Below are 27,629 nucleotides of genomic sequence, written 5' to 3'. Positions count from 1 at the left end.
GAAGGCTATCATCTGTGTGTGTTCTTTGTGCCGCTTGCTAATTGCCGCTGTCTTTATCTCCGAGGGCCAGACCTTGGGACTGTTTCTTTACACATCGATTCAGAGGAAAAGGGACATCACAGGTTCAGCAACTACCATTTCCAACAATCCCGTGCTCTCACACTTTCTCCTATATCTTTGTGGCCCCACTTGAGACTTTCTGACTATCTTTTAGTAAAAGCAGGTTGGAGACGGAAGGCGAGAAGACTGCATTGTCCGTAAGTTCAGTCATCCATGCCTCACGTCCTGCATATTGTTTTGTTCTCCACACAAATGCTGAGCTGTCAGAGTGAAGCATTCGGAGCAGAGAGTGACATTAGTCTAATTTTCCGAGTTTGCCGTAAGGAGCGCTGTGCAAACCTATTAACGGCAGAGACCAAAAGTGTTTCCATTTATGTTTCGATCTGACTGTCTGTCTCAGTATTAAAGTTTCATTCCTTTCTCTCACATTTTTCTGTCTCTCAGTCTATCTCTCTTTTTCTCCCATGCTTCCTTCTCAGACACTTTAGTTGGAGTACTGATGCCATGTTATTGGTTTCTCTATTTTATTTTATTTTTTTCATCTCACGCATGAGATGGCAATAAATATATGGCAAGTTACATTCCTAAGTTTAATCCTTAAGGTTAGGTTTTAAGCAATAGTAAGAGTAGTATTCTTAAGCCTTAAATAAACCCTAACCATATGTTACATTAAGACATTTTTATAATAATAATAATATTTACTATTCATTTTTACGTTCAAGCTGTCCAAAAGGGTGGTTTTGTCAGATTTAGCAATCTTCCTTGTGACAACATTGTCCCTACGGTAAAGTTAAACACTTGAGACCAAGAACAAGTCCTCAGTGACACAATACTGTCCATTATATTGGTCAGCCAAGGCAAACAGGAAACTAAACTTCCATCAGTCTGTGCTCCTGTGGGTATTCCACATTGTTGTTCGTGTGTACGTATGTGTGTGTGCGCCTGTGTGAACTGGCAAATGGCTTTCTTTTCACACACCTTTCTCTTGGGGCCGCTAAAGGTGGTAGTTGGTGGGGGTTTGAGAGTATGTATGTGTGTTGGGGGCGTGCTTGAAGCAGGTGAATCTCTGGGGTACTCAGGCGTATTTCTGTGGCACAGATGTAGGAATGGAGGGGCCAAGAGGGAGTGAGCATATGGGGGATTTTGGCACTGATAAAATGCACTACCTTTTGACTGCAGAAACACATTTCCTTTCAACACCTAAAAATACATGTTGCTGGGCCATAATAGCTACAAATGAATGAAGGCTTAAGTAGTATGTTTATAAAAAAAATAAAAAAAATCACTGTCTTTAATTAAGAGACATTTTTATTATGATGCAGGCTCTGCACCTCTTTGTATGGGAGAGAGAAAGGCTGGCAGAGGTGTGTTAAGCCTGTGAGAAGCGTAGATATATGGAGATAAGTGGTGTCTTGACAGCACTCCGATTACTTTGTGGTAAATGAAATAGAGGAAGTGAAATCCATCAAAGCAAGAGGAAGAGCCAACCACATCAATGGCCCATGCTGCTCTATCACTTCTCTATGGCAGGTGTAGACAGCCAAAGTAACTAACCACCAGTCCCAAAAACACATTCAACTAACCGGCTAACTCAGTTCTGATCATGCAACCTTGTGCAATCTACAATGGGCCCAAAAAGTATTTAGATGCTTGCACCACTTCTTTTAGTCTTTATTTTGAACATCATATTAGATTAGGTTAGATTCAACTTTATTGTCATTGCAAATGTAAGGTACAAGGCAAACTTATTTAGTTTTTTCAACTTTGACAAACTTTGGCAGCTTTATATGTTATATAATTCAATGACATCCCTACATCTTTCAATATCGCTTTAGTGCCCAAATATTTTTGGAGCTATTGATGTATCATATCCCTATCTCCAGATACACATTTTACAGAGATTTCCCACAATTCTCCACAAATAACAGTAGAAAAGAATATAAAACAACAGCTTACGTCTGTATCAATCTCTGCTATCTTTAGCTTAAGGCTGTTTTTTTTTTTCTTTAAAACTTAAGAGAGTATGTGGTTAAGTCTAGGAAAGATAAAGTAAATTGTGTGTGTGTGTGTGTGTATGTGTGTGTGTGAGCAAGCATGTGTGTAGCATTAGCACTACATTTGACCATTTTAGTGGCTTTGAAGTAAAGCATACAGAATTGGCTGTAGAAGGCCCAAAGAGAAGCAGGAAGAGGAAAGATCACTCTACTGGACTCACTGTCAAGTGCTGGAAGAGCCATGCTCTCATGATGTTGGTCGCCACTTTAGGGAAGATACCACGTTTTTTATTCCTCTTCTTCTCCTTGTCGGGGTCGTCATCATCTCCCGTGCTAGGTGACGCCACACTGTTGTCCAGCCCGTCACCTGTCACAAACACACAGCGAGTCAGAGGACAGTCAGTTCCTGGACAGTAGCAAAAACACACTAAGTTTTCCAAAGACTTCAGAACAGGGTAAGTAGATAACAGGCAACAATAGTGCCTCAGTGTAGCTTTAAAAGCGTCATATCTGAATGCATTCATTTTTAATACTTCTATAAATAACCACCACACAAATGAGAGAGAGAGAGAGAGAGAGAGAGAGCGTACAATGGACTTGTAAGGTCGCATTTCCCCCCTGCCTTCCAACACAGTGAGTCACCAAAGAATCGAAAATGACAGAGAGATTTAGTCTTCATTATCCTAGAAAAATATTGATTGAAGCTCGCCTTTTTTACCTCAGGTGGGGGAGTTACACACTATGAAAGAGAGGAAGGAGGGGGGTGAATATGACTGCCGCACAAAACGGCAGCTTTTCAAAGAGCTGCATTGTAATAACAATGCTGCATGGGTGCTTTCAGCAACCTGTGGGTGCTCGATAAGGCTTTATAATGGGCAGTTCAACATACCAGAGCAGAGGAGATGGCTTACCTCGTCTTTTCACCTTCATGTTGCCGGTTTGCTTGCGTATGCTGATTTTATTCCTATCTCCAATTATTTTACGCACTCTCCCTCAATGAGAGCCCAAGCTCACCACTGAGAAAGCTTTCCATAACTGTTATTATGAACCCACGATTCAGATAATACACCATAAAAGAAACACAAGCGAGCCAAACAACTGCGCACTGCAAGGGTTTCAATAGCATTGGCACAGGAATGGAGAGAGTAACTTATTGATTACGTATAAAGCACTTCCAAAAGCCCCAGTGCTATTCGTACAGAGAGATTATGGAGGGTTAATTCTTTCTCTCGCTGTAGCTTTCAGTCAGCGACATAAGGCACCTGTATCATTGATAATTAATGGAAATGTCTGCAGTAATCCGGTTGGAGATAATTTTTTTTTCCCCAGCTCCATGCATCAATAGAATAATCAAGGGTCTAAACGAGTCTTTGCTCCCCATTACCCCAGGCAAAAAAATTCCTGAAAGCATGCCTTGCGGGCACCTGAATTATATACGCCATTAGGAGAGCGAAGGCTTTCTACATTCCATATAAAACACTCCGCCAGCCCTCTCCACCTAGGAGAGAAGCCCCAGAAAAGACTGAGATTTTTTAAGTGAAGACTTATGTAGATACAATGGCTTTGCCTTTTACACAAGGGCACTTTCCCTCAGTCAGTCACTTACTGAGAAACTGACCGGAGCTGAATCGCCCTCCCCTCAAGACACACAGACACAAGAAAAATGACTATAAGACGTCAAAGGCAAGTTTCAATTACATCATTTACTGATACCAAGAAAAACCTAGCTTAGAGAGCAGTTTGTCTTCTGAATGTTTTTAGGCAAATAGAACTTCCCAGCTCCCATCTGGGAAGGCAGTGGCATCGCTGGTTTGTAATCTAAGACACCATTTTCATTAGAATCAAATGCTCCAAATCCGGTGTAAAGACTAGTTTGTGTTCAGTAAAGCCTAAAACAATAAACTCAGGGCTTGTCCCATGTGAGTTATCAAAACACTGGATATCAGGTCAGACAGAGGAAGAAGGAAGGGGGGTATGACAAAAGAGTAAAATACGGCAGGGTGAGTGATGACTGAGGTAACTTCATTGCATGTGTGCTCTCCTGAGCTTATGTCTTCCACCTCTTCTAGCCATTTTGAACTATTTAACCTCCCTTCCCCAATATTTTTCCTTAAAAACTGACCTCTGAAGGCCTAGACCTTCAAGGCAAAACGGGGAGAGAAACGAAAGCTGTCAAGTTTATTGGAATTTCCATTTTTGACACAATTTGATACCGATTCAACTCGAGCCTGGGACTCATTTCACCTCTCTTTTAGAGTTGCGATGTCATTGTAAGCACATTGTGGAGTCTATAAAGTTAGGTTTTTAGACAATACTTCTTAATACTTCAGTTCTTTTATATCCTATGAAAAAATGAATGGTTTTTAGCCGTTTTGCCAACTTCTGCGATTTTGCTAATTTTAACACCTCTCACCAAAACCCTACCCTCCAAAATCATGTCAGCAAAGCCAAACATTCAAAATATTTTACAAGAAGAGAGCATTTCTGTTTGGCTAAAAACCTTTCTCTCCCCTCACACTTTTTGTTGTTATTTTTTGCCGTTTACAGAGCCTAGGGTTGTCCAAGATATGTGAGTTTTCTTAGGACACCTATTTTAGTGTCTCAGGAAGAAATATTTGCCAATCGCTGTCAGTTTCATTGGTATTTCCATCTTCAATGCAGTTTGATACCAGTTCACCTAGATCTGGTTCGTCTTGGGCTAATTTTGCATCTATTTTAGTGTAGGCACAAGCATATGTCAATGTCTATACGGCACTGTTGTGTCAAAATGTCGGGCCGTTGCCGAGCTTCTGCACTCTTCCCGCGCCAAATAAAGACGAATGATGGTGGCGAGACTGAAAAGGTGGAAATAATCATAAAAATGATGCTAGTCCATAAACAAGCTCACAGCCTCATTAGTCCAGCAGCAGGCTCCACTGGCAGATTTATGCGTCTTTTCGCTGATGCCATGAGGAAATGCCACGGGCGAACTTTGGCCAACTGCTAATGGGTTATGACAGCGTCTTAGCAACTACTGCAGGGAGGGGGGATGCTCGGTCCGGTTCGCCACTGACAGGGAGGAAAATGTCATCTCATCTGGCCATGAGTGGTGGAGTCTATGCAGCAATTAGAGAGCAGTCCAGTGACTGGAGCAGGCCAGAGGCTGAGGAGGATGCCCCGCGGCTAACCAGGGAGAGAATTTTTTATGACCCCCTTGTACACGCGCACACACATCCACGCGTGAGATCAGCCTGTGACGCTCTAGCTGCCTGACTGCTGCTAGAATCAGGTTAGCTTCCCAACATGCCTTTGTCAGCCAGCTCTTCTGATTGGCTCATCCGCTCCATCTCAATACCTGTCTCCCTCTCTCTCTCTCTCTCTCTCTCTCTCTCTCTCTCTCTCCCTCTCCCTCACTCTCTCTCCCTCTCCCTCACTCTCGCTCTCTCTCTCTCTCTCTCTCTCTCTCCCCACCACTCTCTCTTACTTACTCAAGGCATTTTCTGACATTATCAGAAAGATGTGGACTAATCTGTTATGAGCTGATTACTCAAAAAGGGCACTACCTGTTCCTCTCGCCTTGTGAATCCAAAACTCCAAAGTGTCAGCCATTTTTCTGCTGCTTTACAAATTAGCAGAGTGGCACTTCCGAGTCATCGAGCACATTTCGTGTCACTATGTCAAATGTTCATGTACATGCTACAAGAAAGATGACTTGAGATGACGTTTTTTAAATGGAAATCTATCACCTTTGCTGACGAGACTTTGGAAGTGGGGCTACCTGTTTGTCCAGTGGAAAACGGGAAGGTTATTTTTGCAATGCTGCAATGAAATAATAATAATTTATATAAAAACAGTAAAATTACAATCCTAGTAATGCAGATCTTCTCTTTCAAACATTAAACCAAAGAGTTTTTTATTTTATTTATTTTTCTTTTTTTGTGGAAAACTGCAAAGAAACGTATTTTTTTAAATGCTTATGATTTACTGTAAAATCCATTCTCATTACAAACTTGGGAAGATGATTGGCATGTTGCATTTTCAAATGCACGTCATATGCGACTCACATCACTTGCCGTTACGCAGTGAAGTTTGTGCGGTCCAGCATTTACTGCGAACTGTAAAAAGATCACAGTGCTGCGCTTCACTCTGAAATACACAGCGCATCAGATTTTATTTGTATATATTTACAAATAATTGTGCTAAACCACATGCTCAGTCATTGTTAAAAAGTAATTAAATTTGGCATGTAAGTACTGTTTTAATATGCTGTCCAATGCTAATTTTTACTTGCATTTGGTGCTTGGCGAGTGTTAAATTTAGGCCCTGGTTATAAGTCAGGCTGTCATAGTTTATGCAGTAGTTTCTTGCCCAATTTTAACAAGTGTTTTGACCAAATTTTATTGTCCATGGTCTGATGGATTGGGCCAAGCTGTGGAAACAGATTGGCTTTTGCTTTACACCACATTTGGTCCATGGATGATTTCTAGAGCACCTCTGGCCTCTCCCTGCGGTGGGTGTCAGGTGACCTGTACTGCTCTCACACTCTCCCTTAGCATTCAAACACACTCTCATATGACTGTGCTATGGCTTTCCTGGTCCTGCAAAATCTCAGCCTTAAGGGCCCGTCATCCGCCTTCTTTTCACTGTGCACACATTCACACAAGTTCACACACACCTCACTCTAACTCACACACACAGGGTTGCATATAAAGAGAGTGGGCGAATGGCTAAAAGGGGAGGGTCTGGGAAGAAAAGATAAAGCGGGGTTCTTTGTATTCAGGCCATTCTCATGGTTAGAATAGACCAGGCAGTGGGGGTTCCCTTTGCATGGGTCACAAGCCCCTCCCACCACAATTTTTTTTTTTTTAGAACATGCAGGAATTCCTGTGGTATGATTCCCAACAAGAGACACTTAGATTAGCAGGGAGCTTGCCGTGCACGCTTGCCCCACCATACATTTTCTGTTCCTAAAATACATGCAAAAATTAGTAGTGGTCTGCTGACTGCAATCACTCCCTCCTCTAGCAAAATGGCCTGAGCTCTTCTAGTTTCTGACTTGGAAGGATAAATATAAAGGAAAGTAGAGGGTTTAATGAGATGCAACATGGTGGCAATGCGGCAGATCTTTAGCTATGTTGACTTTGCTTGCCTCTTTATCATTTGTGTCTTGTGATACTTCCATGCACAGCTGTGCATATGTGTGTATTTATGCTGAACTTGCTAAGATAAATACTTGTATTATTTATAATTATATAGAAAAAAATAGTATGTAAATAGTATGTAATTACACAGGATTCATTTGAAATAATGACAGTAAATAATGACAGTTTTGAATAACTGCAGGCATTGTAAATGATGATGATAGTGCCCCCCCCCCTCCCCTTTTCTTTCACATATGATGACACTGACAGATCTGTAATTCATAATTTTGGGGGGGGGGGGGGGGTTGTAATTACAAGTTTTTCTTCCATACATCGTGTGTCTGTCATCGCATCACAGCGGGGATAACAGAGAGGGTAATAAGTGCATGATGTTGCTCATATTTAGCGTTATAATGACTCTAATTAAACAGAGTCAGCCGCAACAGTTCTAGCTGAGAGCTCCTCATGCATATTCCCAGGTCTCAGGGATCAGGCGGCTGACATACCCACAGGTGATGGCAAAAATGTCATTGAAAATGTTACGGCTCTCTTTCGTCCGTGTCTGTGTAGGGGTCACTTCCACTGAAGCCCCTGACACGTTGGAAAGCGTACTGAGGCCCAGGGGCACAAACACAGCATTAAACTGAGGTCTCTCTCACTCTCTCCCCTTCCCTCCCCTCCTTCTTTTTTCATTCTTCCTCTGGTCCATGTGTCGAGGGGGGGAAATGGTCATATGAAAGTGTAAGGCCCTGAGTTTACCCTTTCATGTCAAGCACTTTTACTGTGTAACTATTGATTTTTTTCCTTTGCAATTTTTTTTAATCTGAAGATATAAGGCGGGCAGAAAAGACAGGCTGGTGAGGTTCAAACGGGAACACTTTAAGAGTCCTCTGATTCCACCGAGGCAACACACACACACAATCTCTCAAAGAGTACATATACTCTATTCTCCCTCTCTCTCCCTCGCACTCTCTTTCTCTCTCAGACAGCTTTTGACACCTTCTCCAGGGCCAGCTTTGTTCGATATCCAGGCAGACCGGATGGCTGAGAGGAAAGTGTTTTTTTAAAAAGGAACATGGCTCGCAACAAAAGCTAAGAGCCTTCGCTGGCTCTCAACAACAGCACTACTGCAGCAAACTGCCTGGAATTCAACTCATCTGAACGCTTTAAACCGCCCATCATCTTCTCTGGGTAAAACTGAAACAATAAACACAGCCAAATAAAGACATGACACCCATCCTCTGACTCTGAAATATGAAATTCAGTTGAGCATAGCAACTTTTCAATATAGGTAACAGACAGGGGCCTGGAGACAAACTGTTTTGTATTGTTCCTTTGTGTTTTTTGGTTATTTTGGTAATGAGCGAAACGGAAACAGAGCCGTATGGCTAACTATGGCTCTTCTAGATTGGAGATCATTTTCCACATGGCAGCTATCTAAATGACACAGGCTAAGATAAGTGCTCTAATGCACAGGGATTTCCCCCAACAACAGCGTATTGCCATCCATTGGGCTGTAGGACAGTAGATAATATGAGGGTATTTCACTTCTAATAATAGCCTGCTTGGCTTCCCCTGCATTGATTAAATGTAGTTAACATTGAGAATGAATTGTACGGCAGAATTACACATGATGATCCCTGCTTAAAAGAAAAGGGCGACACTGTTATTACTGAAGAGACGGAGGAAAATTAAGTAATTCAAGTGAAATGTAACATCAAATGGCTTTTCTGTCTTTGATAGGCAGCTTTTCATTTAGATCGGTGGATACATTATGTCCAAACATACTGCAGTTTAACAAAGACCTCCATTTCACTTAAGGAGTCTGTAATAGCTGGAGAAAGCTAACAGTTAGCACTGCTATTCATCTCAATTGCATCTGCTTAGGATTTATTTATTTACGTATTTATCTATTTTTGTTTCATATTTATTTTTTATTGTAATTTTTTTGTAGGAACTGAACTGTTTATACAACGTTTTCAGCCAAAAGCGCTAAACTTCTTATTCGTTTTGCAGATTTATTTACACGATAACTGCGGTTTGGATACTGAAAACACGTATTTTTGAAAACAGGTTTCAAAGTGCAAGTTTTAAAAAAATGCGACCATTGTCATTTCCATTTAAACACCCAATACGAAGATCTTTGGAAACGGTGACATCATGCACATGCGTAGAATGTGTTAGGTATGTAGACATGCGCAGTACGTATCGATTTTAAAGGCAAATGCTAACAAACATACACAACAATGGCGGAGTACATGGTGCTGTTGTTGCTGCTCAAGAGTTTGCTAATGTTTCTTCAGCAAAGTGTGGATTTACTTCACAAATATGACAACCAGCGGAGATGCATCATATACAACATATAATCATCAGTTCCCTACAGGTACTGTTTACTAACAAGGTGACAGCGCCAACTACTGGCCTGGCATACATAATACAGACTTTTTGGCTGTTTTCGCGGATATGTGTAAAAGCCAGTGTTGTGGGTAACGCGTTACAAAGTAACTTTTTTCCTGAAATGTGTAACTTAACGCGTTAGTTTCGTGCGTAAGTAATCAGTAACTTCGTTATTTTTTTAAAAAAAGTAATCCGTTATTTTAAGGAAAGGAAAATCCCGACTGCAGCCTGCTTTTTGTCAGACAGTAGGCCTAGGTCTACTGTGCCACCTGCGGATGTATCAGCGGAGCCGAAGCTCTGTGATCGTAAAGTCAATGGCTGTGATACGTCTGTGCCCTGCGCCTTACCCTGTGTGTGTGTGTGTGTGTGTGTGTGTGTGTGTGTGTGTGTGTGTGTGTGTGTGTGTTTTTTCGAACTCCCGGCAAGATGGCAGAGAGGACAGCGTTTGGTTTATGGAAGAACGCACATTATTTTCAATTTGTCAACGAAAAAGAAAAGAACATAACGGTAAAATGCACACTCTGTGAGTGACACTTTAATAATAATTAGTTCGGCTATTAAGCGATTTGTCATTTGCCTGTGTGGCAATGAAGGATTTAATTCGGTTTGTTATCATTTTTGTTTCACAGGCAGATGTTAATTTCTGTTAGATCGTTGGCTGGCTGGTTGTTCATCATTTCTAAATGGATTTAAATCTGCAAGCCTGTTTAAGGTTGTGTTTACCAGTAAGCATACTTGTACTTTGATAACTGCATTATTTAAAGTCAAAGAAAAATCAGGAGTTATCTTTTGGTGCTCATAATATACAGTAGCCTAGGCTACCCGGGCTGGGTAGGTGCGAATTTTGATTAATAATATGTTCTGTGATAATAAATAAATAAAACGCAATGTGTAATAGCCTATTGTTGACTGGCTTTCCTGTTATTGTTATCCTGCAGTGTTAATTTAGTCGGATGACTGACGTTATTCATTGTCGGGAGTCACGACTTCTAGGTGCATTTAAAGGGGCCGGGGGCTGTGTCTGTCATGTGTGAGCCGCTGCAAACGGCTTTTAACTTTTGGTAACGCATGAGTACTCTAACGCGTTACTTTTATGAATAGGTAACGCTGTATCATAACTGATTACTTTTAATTGATGGTAACGTTGTAACCTAACTAACTACTTTCCAAAGTAACTATACCCAACACTGGTAAAAGCTAATAGTTTTGAAAATGTTGTCGTGTATAAGTGAAACTTGTTAAAAATGCAAGAGAAAAGAAATTCAATTTCTGACTAAATCATTGTTTTGTAAATATAACCTAACACATAAATGCCTAAAGAGCTGCAGGAAAAAATTACATCCTTACACGCTAAAAACAGATTCAATACAAGACTACACTTTCAAACATTTTGTTACTGACTTTTCTATGACTATATAACAAAACAAAAAAAATTATAAATATAAAAACAGAAATATTATATATTTTCATTTTGGCTATGTCAGTCAGAATACAATACCCGCTTTGAGTAACTCTCAGTAGATAAATAGTGTAGTTACAGCAACTACAATCAGGGGTGAATGAACTCATGCTGTCAACCAAACACTGACCCCTTGATTATGAGTAATGGTTAGGAATAAAGATATGGAAAAGAATAAAGAATGAGGAAAAAAAAATGTCATTCGAGGACAAATTGTAACATCAGGTGTCATTTCTGTCTTTCATATGCTGTCCTTCATTCAAAGTGACAAATCTGTTATGCCTATACATACTGCAGTCTAACGAAGGCCTCATTTTCACCCATCAGGCATGCTAAGGCCACAGGAAGTGGAGCAGAGGGATTGTGGGGGAATTGTAGTTCTATCAGCTTGGGGTGAAATAGGGAGATAAGGCTCAAGGCTGGAAATGACGGAAACAAGAGCTGGGCTGAACGTCTGCTTCCTGACAGCAACAGAGCAAGGGCGGCTGGACGTGGGCGATACCATTACATCTCAGCTATGCAGTACTATATTGAGAACATGAACACAAACACGCACTAACACATATATTCACAAAGAGCAGGAACCATTCTTGGGACTTTTTTTTGCCATTTTTTCAGTTATCAACCTGGGAATCTTTCTGGTTCCTGGCATTCTTTGACTCATTTGGGTTCCCAGGGCATGGCTGGTGATCAGGTTACCTCTCGCAAAAAAAAAAAAAAAAAAAACCTAAGTGCATGCATGCTTGCACACACATGCATTCACTCTCTCTCAAGCACAGATTAAGGCAAACACACCCTCTCTCCATACACATACACACCCTCTAAAAGTATACACACTTTTGTTTGTTTGTTATCTCTTTTTCACTCCTTAAAAAAAATGCTTGAGGAGGTCTTTATCTTTCCGCCTAAATCCCTTCAGCAGGTCTCCATGTCAAAAGACTAGTGCTGTGTTCTGGGAGAGGATTGTTTAGTAAGGGTCAGTCCTGGTTCAAGCTTTCGGCCTGTTGTTAACACAGCCCTCCCCCTTGTGCTTTTTGCATCGGTCTCCATCTGCATACACCTATGTCCACCGCAACTCCAAAACTCCAGCACCCCAGCAAATAATGCCTCTCTGTGAGAAGTCTCTGGTGGCAAATACAAAGGTCAAATAGCTTTAGCACACAGTGCAAGGGAAGCCAAATTCCCCAAATATGGAGCTTTGGTGGTGTTTGCTTGCATGAAATTGGCTTTCTGGGGTGTCTCCAAATAGGCCTGGTAAATACCTTCGTTTTTTTTTTTTTTTTTGTTAGGCTTCATGCAATAATGGTCTTTGTGATAGAAGTTCTGACATGCCCAAATTAATTATTTGGTGTCAAGTGGTATAGGAAAATTGTTTTTCATTGAGTTAAATTAACATGTAAGGAAAAAAAGCAAGTGACATACCAAAGGCTCTGGAAAAATCAATAAATTTGAAGAGGATGACATATGGAGGAAAAAACTGACTATCAGAGGGTACAATCAGTAAAATATGACCTGCTTCCAAGCATCTCCTCTTCATATCTCTTCTGGACAGCACACATGTCTTTGTAACAGTCCCAGGACCTCACATGCACAGTCCCTATCAGCAGGAAAATATTCCTCACGCAGTATAATCAGTTGGGCAGCATATGGCAAACTAGCAGCAGGCTACTCATCCTCATCCTCTTTGGATGCTAAAATTAGCACAATACTGTTTGTGGCTTTAAGCTGGACTCAAACCCACTGTGATACCGCTAATAAAAATACTGTCCTCCTGCTTAGAGAAAGAATGTACATCCCCACAGATCATAGGAGGATTATCCTGCTGGGATAATGTTTTTTCCTCCGATGGCTGCAGAAAGATTTATATTTTTAATCTAATGCTATTTGGAAACACTCTATCAGGCGGTCATCATGGTTGACTAGAATAGCTCCTACAGGTCAGTGGGGATATTGTAGAAGAGAATCGTCAACAAGAGACATCTTTTAGGCGGAGAATACACCGAAAAAAAAATTGCTAATCTCTTTATCAAAGCTCTAAATAAATAAACCAAGGCGAGTGCATGTGCCACAGCCACACAAGAGCAACTGATTAATGAACAAAGAGCTAAAGCCTGTTTGTTTACTGTCACTCACTGTTCTTCAAACTCCCTTCCCAAACACCCCCTCCATCCCTCCTTCTCCCTCTCTTCTTTTCCCTTCCTCTTTGCCTCCCTCCTTGGCCTTCCTGTCCTCTCTATCAGTCAAGCCAAGCGGCGATAACATATCTCTTTCGGGGTGATATCAGCTCTTTCCTGAAAAGTTGGATGTGTGCGTATCTGATTGTAGACACCCGGTGGGTGCGCACTGCTTCTCCCAGGTCATGCTGAGTAATGTTCACTCAGGTCTTCTACAGCAGACCTAATGCATCGTGACACGTCAGTGATGAGCTGCGCTGATTTCTGTCAAATTCACATGAACCTCTCCAGCACAGATCAGATGACAGATGGATTTTTCCAAATGGAGCAAAGGGGTTTCCCAGCTATTAGAGGCAAATCAGGAAAAAGCAACATAAATTGCAGAACATAACATGACCCCTCTTAACAGTGACCCTGCATCTGACAAATCAACAGTGAATGAACTGAACATCTCAAGTATTTATTAGAAATTGAACTCTTTTTACTAGCTATTTCAATCATCAGTTATCACCATTCTATCAAAGACAATCTAATAGTTCTGCAGTTGCTCTGAACTTAAAGTAACACTAACCGGAATATCTAATGAAAGAGCAAATGTATTCAATTTTGAGAATGTGCAAGCAGATGAGCGAAAATGACAGTGAGTGGCTGTAAAGGGAATATTTAGCAAACACCAAAAATCTGGTTTTGGCAAGAAAAAAAAAAAAAGGATTGGTTTAGAATGACTTCCTGTACACATGGAGACAGATGCAAAGTGTCTACATCATTAACGCACCACAATTATAGCATTTGATCTAAATTTAACAGCTGCTTCCCACTTAAACTGAACATCACATAGCAAATGAGTCCAACCCGAACCTCCCTTTCCCTGAGGCTAAACATCCTTAAAGGTGAAGAGTGTAATTTCCACACTATTAGTGGTACCATAGAGAATTACAAAAATTATGACTTTCAAACATGTTTCAAATACCCCCCGCTCTTCCACTCTTAGAACAAACAAGCAGTCCTGCCCCACAACATTGGCAGAGACAGTTTTGGTTGCTTGAATAAGTACAATTTTTTTTAGGTGCCGCTAAAGGCACAGAAATACATCACTTCACCTTTAAGAGGTCAATGAGAAGAGATGCAACATTGTCACATTAAACCAAGTTATTATTATATATATATATATAAAAAAACAAGTTGATAGAAGAAGAAGAAGAAGATGATGTCAGTAGTGCTACAGCTAGCCATCTCCCAGAGTTCACTTGATCATGGGTGGGGATGGGGGCAGAAGAGAAGTATACTTCAACAGTTAAATCCCAGATCAAACAGAAGAGCAAACACAACAGTGACACTATATCATACCAGCTTTATGAGTATTATCTGCCCAGAGACAAGGTTCTCAATCAGGCTCTGAAAGCTTGTCAAATGCAATGATTAGGAAAGCAGAAGAAACAGCTGATATATGGAGAAAGGAGGGGGGCAGGTTGTTTACTTGTACTTTCTCACTTTTCACTCTCTTTTTTCCCACATGACACAGGACATCAGCCTAATCCCAAAGGCAAACTGCCCCTTGGTGTGGGAACCAGTGGCATTTCCCCTTTTTTTCACCATGGGGCCGCTGTGCGTACACACAGTCTTATCAGGAGTGGGGCCATAAAACCATTGGTAACAATCGTTTTCGGAGAAAGAAGTGGTAGGTTGTTGGTGTGCCATCACTACTGAGATTCAGTGGGGTCATAAACATGCCAGTGGTTCGGATTCCCCTAGCTTCCCCATGCTGCATCCTTCCCCTAAGTAACCTAACAAAACTAGCAAGTGGCTCTTGAGGACACAGCTCCATTCATGTCCCTCACTGACACGGTAGTCAGTGACTTTGTCATAATGGCTAAATTTAGCCATTTGCAGGCACAATGTGATATTCATGAGAGCATCATGCAAAGGGGCTTGGAAGAGAAAACATGATGCGTTTTGTGAAATAAAAACTGCTCTTTGATTTTGTACTTCCTGTCAAGCACATGCATTTCCAAACACTTACATACACTTACTGGAATTGGCACCTTGCTCTCTTTCCTGTGATCCCTTGCTTTCTCTATTCCTTTCCCTCTCTTTCTTTCTTCTCCGCTCCTTCTGTGGGTGTGCATGATGGGATGTGTGATGTGAATGAGAGAGAAAAACAGCAGGGGCTGCTCGGGCCGCCCGGTGCCGCTCTTAGATCCCTGCACTATAAAAACCGCACACCTTTTATCAGCCATTATGCCTCTGATTTAACCAGATTACTCCACCAACGTGCTGCCACTGATACACGGGAGAGCAGAGAGCATTCAGCCTCCCCCTCCTGTGTGCAGCACTTTTGCATGCACAGAGGAGAATCTAGTGAGGCAGGAACAACCACTGACTGACTACACCTGAATGACAACATAGAGCTACTATTGCTCTTTGAAGCACAACACTCGCACACACCAAGCACGATTAAAGCAAAGTCAAAGAGTGAGGGCATCCAGATAGCATGCAAACGGAGAGACGTCCTAATAACAGTGCAAAGTGACTGAGCTAAACAAAGTCACGACCCTGCTGTAAAATCAAAAAAGAAAGTGATCAGCATTGTAGTGCACTCAGCAATTGAGGAGAGCACTGAAAATAGCGCATGAGAAATGCAAAGGCATGCAGACGGCACTCAGAGACGGAAAGAAAGCGTGAGAGAGAAAGGGGCTGGGTTCTTCCAGTCTGCTGGACAATCGTTGCAATTAACGGGTGACTTTGACAAACACGTGAGGCGGGGGCTCGGTGGGCGGATCCAGGCTCCAAGGTTTGTTGGCATCCTGTCAGAGGCCATGTCTGTTGGTAAGCCTAAGATGCCAGCCAATCACAGATCAAAAATGGTGGCCGGGAGCCAATGAGAGCTCTAGCTCAGACTGACCTTCACACAGGCTGGTAGCAAACTGACCATTAAGTCAATGATGACAACAGCACTCACCACAATCAATCCAACAAAATAATGATCAGCTTGATGCATGAAGTTAATAAGCTGCAGCTTTTTTCAGCACCAGATGAATCCATGTAACATTTACAGAAGAATATATTGTGCAAGCACATTTTCACAGTTTCAGTGGGTTTTTGATGTACATTGACCTGTTAACACTGCAGCAGAGTGGTCACATTTGTCAATAGTCATTCCTGTCGAGATTGTTCAGAGTAAATCAACTTCTTAACTAGCTTTGAGTTACTCACTTGAGCTCTCACTGGCTCCCACCGCAGTACAGTTTTGGAGTCCACAGCTCTACATGTAAATTTATGCAGACAATAACAAGAGCCTCACAGGAACTATTTGACTTGGCTCACATCGGGCTTTTCGCAAATGGGTCCTGGTAATTGCAGATACATATCTGACTCCTGTAGTCATCACCTTGTTCCCAGACCCTTTGATGAGGCAGAGGAAACCCAAAGCCTTTCAAAACACTCAGCATGATCTCCGTGTATGTGAGAGCATGTCATTTTCCACGCGCCCTGCCCCTTTTTGGTAGGGGCTCATATCGCCTGCGTTCTCACTGCAGGCCAAGGCTGTCTCTTTTAATCATTGTGGGTGCTGGTCTTGCCAAGAGTCCAGATTGAGCAATACTCAACAGTTCATAATAATGAATTGGTTTTGGTTTTTTACCCACTGAGGGTGGACGCACAGAAAAGATGCCTTCAAGATACAAGTCAAGAAGATGTCCCCAGAGAGCGTGGCTGTTAAACAAAGGCGTGTGCATACGAGCACACTACACTAATAAACAGGGTCTAATTAGAGATGGGCCGGGCTGAGTCTCTGCTGGACTCTGCTAAGACAGTTTCTGTAAGCGCAGAGAGGGGGGAGTGGGCTTTATCCTCCCCTTAAAGGGCCACTCGCACTTTGAACGGTAAAGAATCACTAACAAGGAAATTGCTGTCCTCAGTCACACCGAGATGCTATTTAGATGTGGAATGGAAAAAAACATGGCGCGGATGGCAACCACTAGAACCATCAGCTATGGTGCCAGTCTCAACGTTGATGGGTTACAGATGTACTATGTTATGCATGTGGGTACAATGTTCCTATGCAGTTTGAAGGCGTATCCTTGTTTATTATGATGCCGTTTTTGTATTGAAGCCATTCCCATTTCATTCACTCCCGTTTTTTGGTTTCAAAGATGCAGGAACAGCACAGTAACAACAAGAGCCAGTAGTTACAGTAGTTCTATAGATATTTGTAAGTTAGAAAGCTTGTTAAAGCTAATTATAATTTGTAAGCACATGTAAAGAAGCGCAATACAGAGGAAGAAAAAAAGTCTGAGCGTGAGAGAGGGGACCAGTTGGGGACATATTGGCATGAGTTTTTCTTGGCCAACAGCAGAATAATGGTCTTATTGGGATTATGAAGTCACTCCTTACAGAACATGCTAATACGGATAGCAACACTGCTTTACACAATCAGCAATTAACCCACATTAGCATAATACTTCCACTAAACTTCCACTGGTGTGAATAAGACTGAAGGGGCTGAAGTGCTTGGGTCATTTGTTCACGTTGAACACACTCAGCATACGTCCAGGTTCATAGCTCAGCCTCTTCCCGCTAGCATACGACACAACAAACACTCATCCAAAACACTGGGGTGAGGGGAGGACGGAGGGGTGAACATTAAAAGCCTGCCGATAATTGGAAGTATGTGAAAAATGACGTGTCACTTTAGTCAATAAAGAGCAAAGGTCACAGTGAGCAGGAGCCCATACTCGGCACAAAATGTGCTCATTAAGGCATCCAATCAGAGTGTGGCGAACAATCGGGCCATTAGTCATTGGCCATCTGACCGACTAGGTCGGGCCGGCCTCTTTATTTTTGCTCTCCTTCTCTTTGGAGGGAGAAAACCGGCGCTGGTGAATAAATCGTTGCTCAGTCATCTGGAACATAGTGTGGTCCTTTCTGCTCTCATCCTGCTTTGCCTGCTGGCTGTGCAGTCCTCAAACTGCTGCCTTGACATGCCATTCAATAATAAATGAAGTTGCTTTTTTTCTACAGTTTGTTTGAAACCTTCCTCCACCCTTCCATCTGGCACCTCCTACACCAGTTCTCATTGGTTAAAACCACACAGCTAGCCAATGACAGTGGCGAACAGCTGGTGATTCTGTTTACAGTTTGAATTTTGCTGACATGACGAATTAAGTGAAGTTGGCTTTTCATCCGTTGAGAAAGAAATCCTACCAAGATACCTTTTTTGAGAATATATCTTTTCTCTTTGAAAGTTCCAGAATTATGGTTTGGAATATAACACAATGCATAAAGTTCCATCAGTGTAAAAGCTCTTTTGTTAGACTGTCATCACCAGCAGCTTTCTTCAGACACCCTGTCCAGATGGACTCAGAGAAAGGTTCATTAATGCAGTCTTATCCCAACCAGCTGATGGACCTACGACCACATGACCAGCCAACAGCAGCCTAAACATCTGTCTTAACTCTCTCCATACACATACTCAGCTTCAGAAGCTAAGCTGGACACATCTGCATAGTCAGACAGTGACATTTCCATAAAAGCATACTTTACTCTGATTGGTAGATGCTTCAATATCCCCTGGCCTTTTATTTATTTAATTGGTAAGTAACATGCAAGCCAATGTACAGTCCTGATGTTCCTGTCAGGCTTTATTTTATGATAAAGACCGACTGACTGTAGATTACCCCTTACGTATGCATCACAGGACATCACAGATCCTTACCTTGTTCACTGCTGTTGTCACCGCTGTGCGATGTGTGTCCTCCGCTGGATGGTCCTGGTGTTCCCCCGGAGCGTATAGAAGCTGCATCGTCATGGTCTCTGTTCCATGAAGTCTGTGCGGAAAGGGAGAGAGCGAAAGAGAGAGAATTAGGCACACCATCGGGCATCAGATCACAGAGAAACAAACACATGCTACAGTCCCATGTTACAAAGACAGCTGGCTTTATCAGATGTCCCTCGTTTCATTGTTTTTCATCCTCTTTCCAGGCCCCTACAACCTCACACGACAATTCACAAGAGTGATGGACCAAACTCAGTCACTGAGCATTTTAATGACACCACACCACTGCTGGTTTACTTAGACACGTTTCTCAAAAACCAAAAATACTGTACTATTTCAATTTACACACACAAGACTGTAAGTAAAAAGGTTGTGTTACCCGAAACAGGATATCCACAGTCCAGAAACGAAATATAAAAACAAAGAAAGAGGAATTAGCAATAGCAGCTAAGCTGTGTATAAAGCCTGTCCATACACAAGCACTAGCTAACGTGAGATCTCTGAATTCAACAAGAGCCAGTCGCTTATATCCCAGAGTGAGAGAGAGTGTAAGTGTGTGTGCCTGTTCACTGGTCCCTCAAAATGAAATCAAATAAGAGCCATTCTCCTTGAAGTTGGGAAGAGGAGGACGAAAAAAAGAAAGAGAAATCCTATTGACAATTAAGCTTAGGTGTATAATAGAGAGAAAGTGTCAGCTGTTGGGCGGATGGTATGTGGCAAATGGAGCAGACATGGGGATAAAGAGAAGTGGACGGAACAATGGCGAGCCGGGGTTCTGCACACACTCAGCCCCACGCAGGGTCTACTGTACTGTAGAACAAAACAGATGTTGCCTCTTATCACTGGGTACCTCCACAAAAGTAACATTAACTATGAGTGGAAAATATAAGAGGAAGGCAGCAACATCTTTTCAGGTGTAAAAAGACGCGTATGAGAGATGATAATTTCTCGTTTATGTGTGTGTGCTTTTAAATGCAGGTTTTGCAGTGAATATTCACTGTCTTCGGTATTTAAACATGAGCAATTGTGCAAAACGTAGTTAAGAATACTGTATTCTTATTGAAAACATAATCAAAATAGACAAAATATTACAGAGTAGAACTTTAAAAATGAATTGCTTTCCATTTCTGTGATCATGTATGAAGAGTTTTGCTCCAGAGATATGCAAAAACATGCAAAAAAAAAAAAAAAGTTCCATTATTGTCATAAAAATACGTAACAAATTACTCTTTGAAGTAAAACCACTTAAAATAGATTTCTTTTTTGCAAAAATAAAATAAAATCTGAAACAATCCAAATTGCATTTGATAGACTTGCCACAAATGTCCTAAAAACTTCCTGCACAATAGTGCCAGCCACTCTAGATATGTTTATGCATATATATATATATATATAAATAAATATATATATATATATATATATATATATATATATATATATATATATATATATATATATATATATATATATATAAATAAATATATATATATATATATATATATATATATTTTTTTTTTTTTTTTTTTTTTTTTTTTTTTTTCTGCAGCATACCAAAAGTATGCCGTAAGACGTAATCTAGAACACATGCCCAGGGATCAAAGAGTTAAAACTGAAATTGCCAGTTTCTATAACCCTTTGTAAAAGAAAAAGAGAGAGAGAGAAAAAAAATGGAGGGAACTTGTTTATTCAGAGCTTTGTGGAAAAGAATGGTACAGCACCCTGGAGACCGAGAACCCCAGAGCCTCCACACGTAAAAGGATGTTTTTTACGCACAACAAATACCACTTGAAAATATAATTAGAACGAGAAAATAGCAAACTATTGCATTAACTTTAATTGAACAAAAGAGCAGCGGGGCTTGTGGGAGGCTGCCGCTCGGCCCCATGGGAATGGGGGAGGGTCTCGGCCGAGGGTGAGTGACATCTCCAGGGTGCACTCCAGTCTATTTATAACTGCCCCAACAATCTCATCCACCACTGATCTAACAACTAATTAATAATAATATAAAAAAAAACACCCAAAAGACAGAGCAGTCCACCAGCGAGCAGACACCCGGAGGAAACCGCAGAGGCGCATAAGCGAAGGAGTAAATATGTGGGCCAAAATGAACAGCGGGTGGAGGCGGTGTGGATGCAGATGGTTACGGGAGAGATGAGTGCCGTGGCGGAGAGAATGCTGTCCTGCTGCACACAACAACACACTTGATATATTCACTGTCCCTCTAATGAGCTAGCTAGGATTTATTCAGTCCTGTCTTTTTTTTTTTGGGGGGGGGGGGGGGTAATCCCATCCCCCTCCACATGTTTTCTCTTCCGTTGCTCCTTTTCTCTCTTCCTTTTTACGTCCTCCTCTCTCTCAAGTGCAGGATGTAGATTAATTCAGCGCTTAATTGTTTAGTAAATTCAATTTTCCACATTCTTTTCTGCATAGCTTTGACTAAAGTTCTTAAATCTGCAACGCGTAGCCCAGGGAGCAGCGTTTGTCATCCGTGCCTTTCTTTTTTTATTTCATTTTTCATTTTCTTCCTCCACCACTTAATTTGCCATGAAAAGATTTTCCTTGCTGGAAATTCTGATTCTGCTATGATCGGCGAGGCATTCCAATTCAGTGCATTTCCATTGTGTTGGGTCTTAGATGGAAGCTCTTTCTCTGCGCATCATACACGCACTCATGCAAAGGATATTGGGCTTCTGATTCATTTATAATAATAAAGAAAACTGTTTCAGGTTACTGTAGACTTCACAGGGGAAAGAATGCTCATAAACATTATATGTTTACAATTTCATGCCACAGTGGCTGCTCTCTCTCGCTCTCTTTTTTTTATTTTTTTTAACACACACCCACCAGTGTCACATTGTACTATTTTTGGTTCTGGCTTTATCTAGATAGCACAACAAAACGGACTGAGAGAGAGAGACAGACACACAGAGAGAGAGCGAGAAAGAGAGAGTTTTTATATGCCTCATCAAACAAGATTAGCAAGGACACTTGAACAAGCTCACTAAAATACTCAAGCTCTGCTGGGAAATACTCGGGAAGCACAAGATTCACACATGAACTTTGCCCGGTGGATTGGAACCAAAAACGAAATCTGTTCAGGACACTTGTTTATTTGTTTATCCTGGCTTGCTGATAAGGCTGAGATCCTCATTGTTGATAACAGACCACGTGGATGTTGCTTCAAAACATCAGGGCTTCTTAAATGAATGGATGTGGTAATGGCATGCACAGAAACAGAAAATGAATGCTAGCAATTCTTAGAATTACAAAGATGATTCTCATAGACAAATTATGTAAATAAATGATTAAGAACAACTATGTAATTGCAAAGAAGTTTAATATGGAAAACTTGTAAAGAATATTATTTAGGGAGAAAGTTACACACAACAGTAATGTTATATGTTTATAAATAGTTTATATAGGAATACAGCTAAAAAAAAAAACTTAACTCATTTAACGCATTTAACTCGATGCATACTAATGATTACTAATCAGAATAACCACAATTTGATATCCCCACATCCTACTTCTTCAAAGGGTAAAATAGTCACGTTTCTTTTCTTTATATCACTTGCTGAATCATTAAGAGCAGCCAACATTTGTCCAGATAAAGAACGAGGGATCTCCCCTTCTCATTACTTCAACAAAGACTGATTATAGCACAGTTTTCATTTCAACATCGCCCAACTAGTGTACTATCAAAAGAAGCAGATAAACTACACTTAAAAAGACAATACTTTTAGTTCACAACAAAAACAAAAAGCATGCACACTATGACTTAACTAACTTTAACTAAAAACAGAGTGAATAAAAACAGCTTTTGCATGCTCAGTTCTCATCCAAAAGTGCAAAAAGGATTTTTCTCGAGCACAAGTGATACATTCAACAGTGAGGATATAACAACAACTAAAAGAATCTCTCATGACAGGGAAACAGTGACATTATTTATGAAAGCCTTTAAACCAGGCCTGAATATTCTCATTCATTAAAAGCTGAGCATATAGCAAAACCATGCAAAATTATATTTTGGATCACAGATTATTAAGCACAAACACAGTATAACTTCTGGTCGGCCTTTATGAAGTACATCAATAACATCAATAACTATGTAATAACACCCTTAGTTTTTAAATTGGCCCTGAACAAAACCGAAAGGAAACTGCAAACAGGGAAACTATTCAGCATTTCATTATTTCAACCCTTCTTCAGCTCGCATAGAATAATCTAAAGAGCCCTCGAGTACTGAAGACTTAAGCACTGCGGAGGTTTTCATGGCGTTGAGTTCATTAGCAAATGGCAGTGCCTCGCTGCAATTAAAGACAACTGTGCAAACGCTGCAGCCCATGGAAATGCATTCAGACTCTTTACTTTGCCTTCAGTGAGCGTCAGCACGGAGCGAATACGTCAAAAACAAGTTACCATGAGCAAGCCAATCGGAAAACAAATTAGCCTGCCTTGCACTGAGGCACAAGAAGGCAATAAACATGCTGAAACATAAGATAAAGGCATTACTCTGACAACACTAAATCTGTTTGTTGGTAAATGTTGTATGATTAATTCACAAATCGACTAATTTCACTTAATCATTTCTTTAACACAACACACTTTTTTTTTTATCCAAATAAGAATTGAATATATTTATATATAAGTGTGATTCTTCAGGAAGGATAACTTTTTTGTCCCCTAGATTAAATGAGTGAATTAATAAATAATTCAATAAGTATGAAAAGGAACAAACCAAATCATTTTACAGTCTAAAGATAAGATAGCTAATTTTTCATAAGCTTTTTAGACTTTTTTTAAACTTAAAAAAATTCATAAAAACTGTTAAGTGAGGAAAATGTAACTTTTTTTTTACTGTTTCCTAAGAAATTAAATTGATTGAATAATTTTAGTTGTGTATATCTCATTTAAATTAGTGTTTTATAATGAAGAGTCAGTGCTACTCTCAATGCTGCTCTCATTACATCACAAAAATAATTCAGTTGTTGTTGTTGTTGTTGTTGTTTATGTTAAATGAAAATACCACAGTAGTCATGCCAGAGTGTTATTTTTACCAATCCAGTCAGTATTTCATTTCAGAATACAACTCATTTTATTGTTTGAGTTATCTGCTAGGTTGCCTGTTGTTAACTACAAAATACAAAACAACAAAACTTTGTCTAAGAAGTTTCATAAAAGCAGTCTAGAACAAATTTTACTAAACTATACACACATTTTATAAAAATACAGTGATCTTACTGTGTATTCCATATGAAACATTGTTTGAAAAAGTGTAACTTATTCAAGGTGTGTGTGTGTGTTCATATATATATATATATATATATATATATATATATATATATATATATATATATATATATATATATATATATATACACACACACACGCTTTACTGTGGTGTTCATATTGTTTATTAATATATTATCTTAAATGATTGTTTCCAGTAATTTAGTAATCAGGCCTACTCATTGTGACATGTGGTAGCTGTCAAACATCCGATTGGCTGGCTCCATTTTCCAGAATGGAGACCGCAGTGAAGGGGTTAACTAGCTGCTAACTAGTCCCTCTGCTCTTATGGCACCTGAGGCTCATAGAGCCGCGCGTTTATCGGCGCAGGACGAGGAAAACAACAACGAGAGAGAGAGAGAGAGAGGGAGAGAGAGAGAGAGAGAGAGGCTCTGACTCTTTCACCCCTGATCTCTGTCCCTCTTTCTCTTCTCTCGATACTTGCTCAACAATGCTAAGCTGGAGTTGAGACATTATTGATACGATGCTTCGGTGCTCGGAGGACGAAAGCACCGCGCAGCTCTGGACGACGGAGTTTAATAAATTCTATGTTTATTTCTGATTTTCTTATGCTGCAGTACTATTCCAGCTGGAATAAATTGGCCTTTGAATAAATGAACCGTCTCTCTCCCTCTTGTTAAAAGTGTTGAGAATTTGCACAAAGGAGTTTTTTTTTTTTTTTTTTTTTTAGTCCAATTCAACTTTATGCCCGAGGGCATATATTAAAAATACATATGGAACGAGATAATGCACGAGCGACGCAAATTCGTTAGGGATGCCACCGCCTAGAAAGCTCAGAAATGTAGCCACAAAAAAAAAAAAAAAAAAAAAAAGAGATGTAAAATATAAGGCCTAGAGTCAAACGCTCGGTGTAAGTTAACTTTAACACTGTATAGCTCTGTAATAGTTATCTCAGGCTTGTTTTTAAATGTATTTACGTTTTAAAGCTCTCTCTAATGCCCATTAAAGGAGTACAAGGCAGAGCAGCGGCATTTGCGATTCATAATAAAACAACACAAACCAAAAGTTGGTCAGCTTAAACTGGGGAATCAGACGTTCTTGAGGATGTAAACACTTAATACTAACCCTAATATTTAGATGTTACGCATCATCAAGAAAAGAAAAGAAAATATAGGCCATAGGACGTCTTCATCTTAAAGTCTATTACAGATCTGAATTCGTGGCCTCAAGCAAAACATAAATTACTTTTATCAAGTTACATACCTACACAGGGGTCTTCATAAAAGCCTCATTTATTTATTTTTTGATTGCTTAAATTCATCTGTGCTCAATAAACCAACTATTCAAAAGTTTTGAAAATAGTTTTAAAAGAGTTATAAACACAACTGGCACTAATGCTTCCTTTGAATTAGATGCATTATCTGTACAGATTTGCTCATTAACATAATCACTAATACAGCAGAGATGAAAAAGACTAATCAGGCAAAGGTCGTTTAATTGGAGTCCCTGTTTGGTAATGAAAGGACAGCTACGACTGGTCAATGCTTTACTCGATCACTCAGCCATATGGAAGATGGATGATTTAAATTATTTATCCTAATTGCTTCATTATTTTTTATGCTGGTGAATCTGCTAATCATGTTAATATGACCACTTCATTTTATTTTTTATTTTTTTTTTTTTTTTTTTTACAATTATCTCTCCCAAATCTCATATTATTATTTAAAATATATACATCAAATTATGCGCCCTATCCACATAAAAGCACTGCACGCGTAAAAGTTGAATAAAAAATGCGTTAGAGTTGAAGAACGTCAAAGAAACCCCAAGTACAAACTGCCGCACAGTCAAAAAGGCACAAAGGAACAGAATTCCACATATTTTCCCACAAACACAGAATAATGTACGACACAGTTCTGTTTAAACACGAGCGCGCGCTGCTTATGCTGTCCAAAGCACTGAGAGCTGAACTCTGCGCAAAAGCATTGCGCGCACTCGTCTGAGGAAAAAACACTGACGAGACAGCTAATGAAGCGTGAACAACAGCAGAAAACCAAAGCACCAAATCTCTAAATGTCTACTATAGATATGTCCCCATTTGGTTCATGATAGTAACAGATACAATAGACTGCCCAACCTTTTGGTTAAATAAAAAAAAAAAAAAAAGGCAGGCGAGAGAAAAGAAGAGGGAAAGGACTAAATTAAAATCGACAAGAAACAGGTCAAGTTTATGGCAATGCTTTCACGAGCTAATCTCCTCGGGTCAGTTCCGGGATCAAACCGTAATGAAGCAATAATAGGCCACATTATTCCAAATTATTCAATCCGATGGAATTCAAAAGCCTTAATCATATGCAAATAACGGCGAGGCAGAGAAAGTGACCCAAAAGACGAGCTGAATGGCCAGAAAAGAAATGGACTCCTGCACGTACCTGATCAAGGTGTCCCGATGATCTTGTAATATCCTCACTGTCTGATTTTGATCCTCCTTCTCTGTCGTCTATAACCAAGTCGATGGGCATCTTTCCCTTCAAACAGCTGATGTACCGATGACAGAAATTGTCACAGAGTTCATGTACCTATAGATACAAGGGAAGCGGGGGAGGGAGGGTCACAAAGGGTCATCCCAGCGAACTGACAAGTGCATCCAGAACTGCTATTGACATGGAAAACCTTCCTCAATGGCATTCTCTGATAGCTACCAGACCCATCCAGAATGAGAAATAACTTTACTCCCTCTCAAAATAGAGATATCGACGAAAATTGACACTGACAAGACGACTCTCACGGGCTACGTCGTATTCAACACCCGTGTAAAATGCATCTGCTCCCGGGGTTGTGGCCATTAGAGAGATGACCTGCTTGACTGACATTTAAGGTAGCCTAAACTGCTTAATTTCGTCTAGTTATTTAGTTCCCGCCTCTTTGCAAGGGAATAATATGGAGGATGACATTCAGTGGCGAGGGGAGAATTCCTCTTTTATGGCAGAATGCTCAAACTATAGCTTCGCCCGTGTTATCTCAACACACATAACCCTGAGGCTCATGCAAATATCTGGAGATTTGGAGCCAGTGTATTCAACACTGTAAAACTATATGGTTTGGAGATAAATCACTTGATAGCCCTACTCTCGACGTGGAAACAGGTGTTTATTATAAAATTCTCCCAAAGTGTGTATTGCTGATAAGAGAGCAAAACGTGCCATCTACGTGTTCGACTGTATTCCCGAATAAAAAAAAGTCAGTAATATTAAATAAAGGCTTACAACTAGGTGGCACAGCATGCAGAGAAACATTGAAATTAGTGCTATGAAATATCTGTGGCCGTGGTAGCAGGTTGCATTGTAATTAAACTCAGAGGAGAAATAGGCAGCATGATTGATTTTGACACTAATTACAACA

The 27,629-nt window shown here is 40.4% G+C and overlaps 1 protein-coding gene across 2 annotated transcripts in view; it reads right to left on the bottom strand.

The window, feature by feature from the left end:
- Positions 1-27,629, bottom strand: part of LOC128026515 (homeobox protein Meis1) — a 62,939-nt gene that overhangs the window by 30,860 nt on the left and 4,450 nt on the right. For both annotated transcript variants that reach the window (XM_052613754.1, XM_052613755.1), the window contains exons 6-8: positions 26,660-26,806; positions 18,918-19,029; positions 2,276-2,421 (exon numbers count right to left, since the gene is read on the bottom strand). In XM_052613754.1, the coding sequence (XP_052469714.1) occupies positions 2,276-2,421; positions 18,918-19,029; positions 26,660-26,806 (405 nt within the window). The remainder of the gene's footprint in view (positions 1-2,275; positions 2,422-18,917; positions 19,030-26,659; positions 26,807-27,629) is intronic.

This window comes from Carassius gibelio, chromosome A13 (assembly GCF_023724105.1).
Source record: "Carassius gibelio isolate Cgi1373 ecotype wild population from Czech Republic chromosome A13, carGib1.2-hapl.c, whole genome shotgun sequence".
In the NCBI taxonomy this organism is placed as follows: Eukaryota; Metazoa; Chordata; class Actinopteri; order Cypriniformes; family Cyprinidae; genus Carassius; species Carassius gibelio.
The sequence above is the reverse complement of the archived record's forward strand: the minus strand, read 5'-3'. Positions and strand labels throughout refer to the sequence as shown.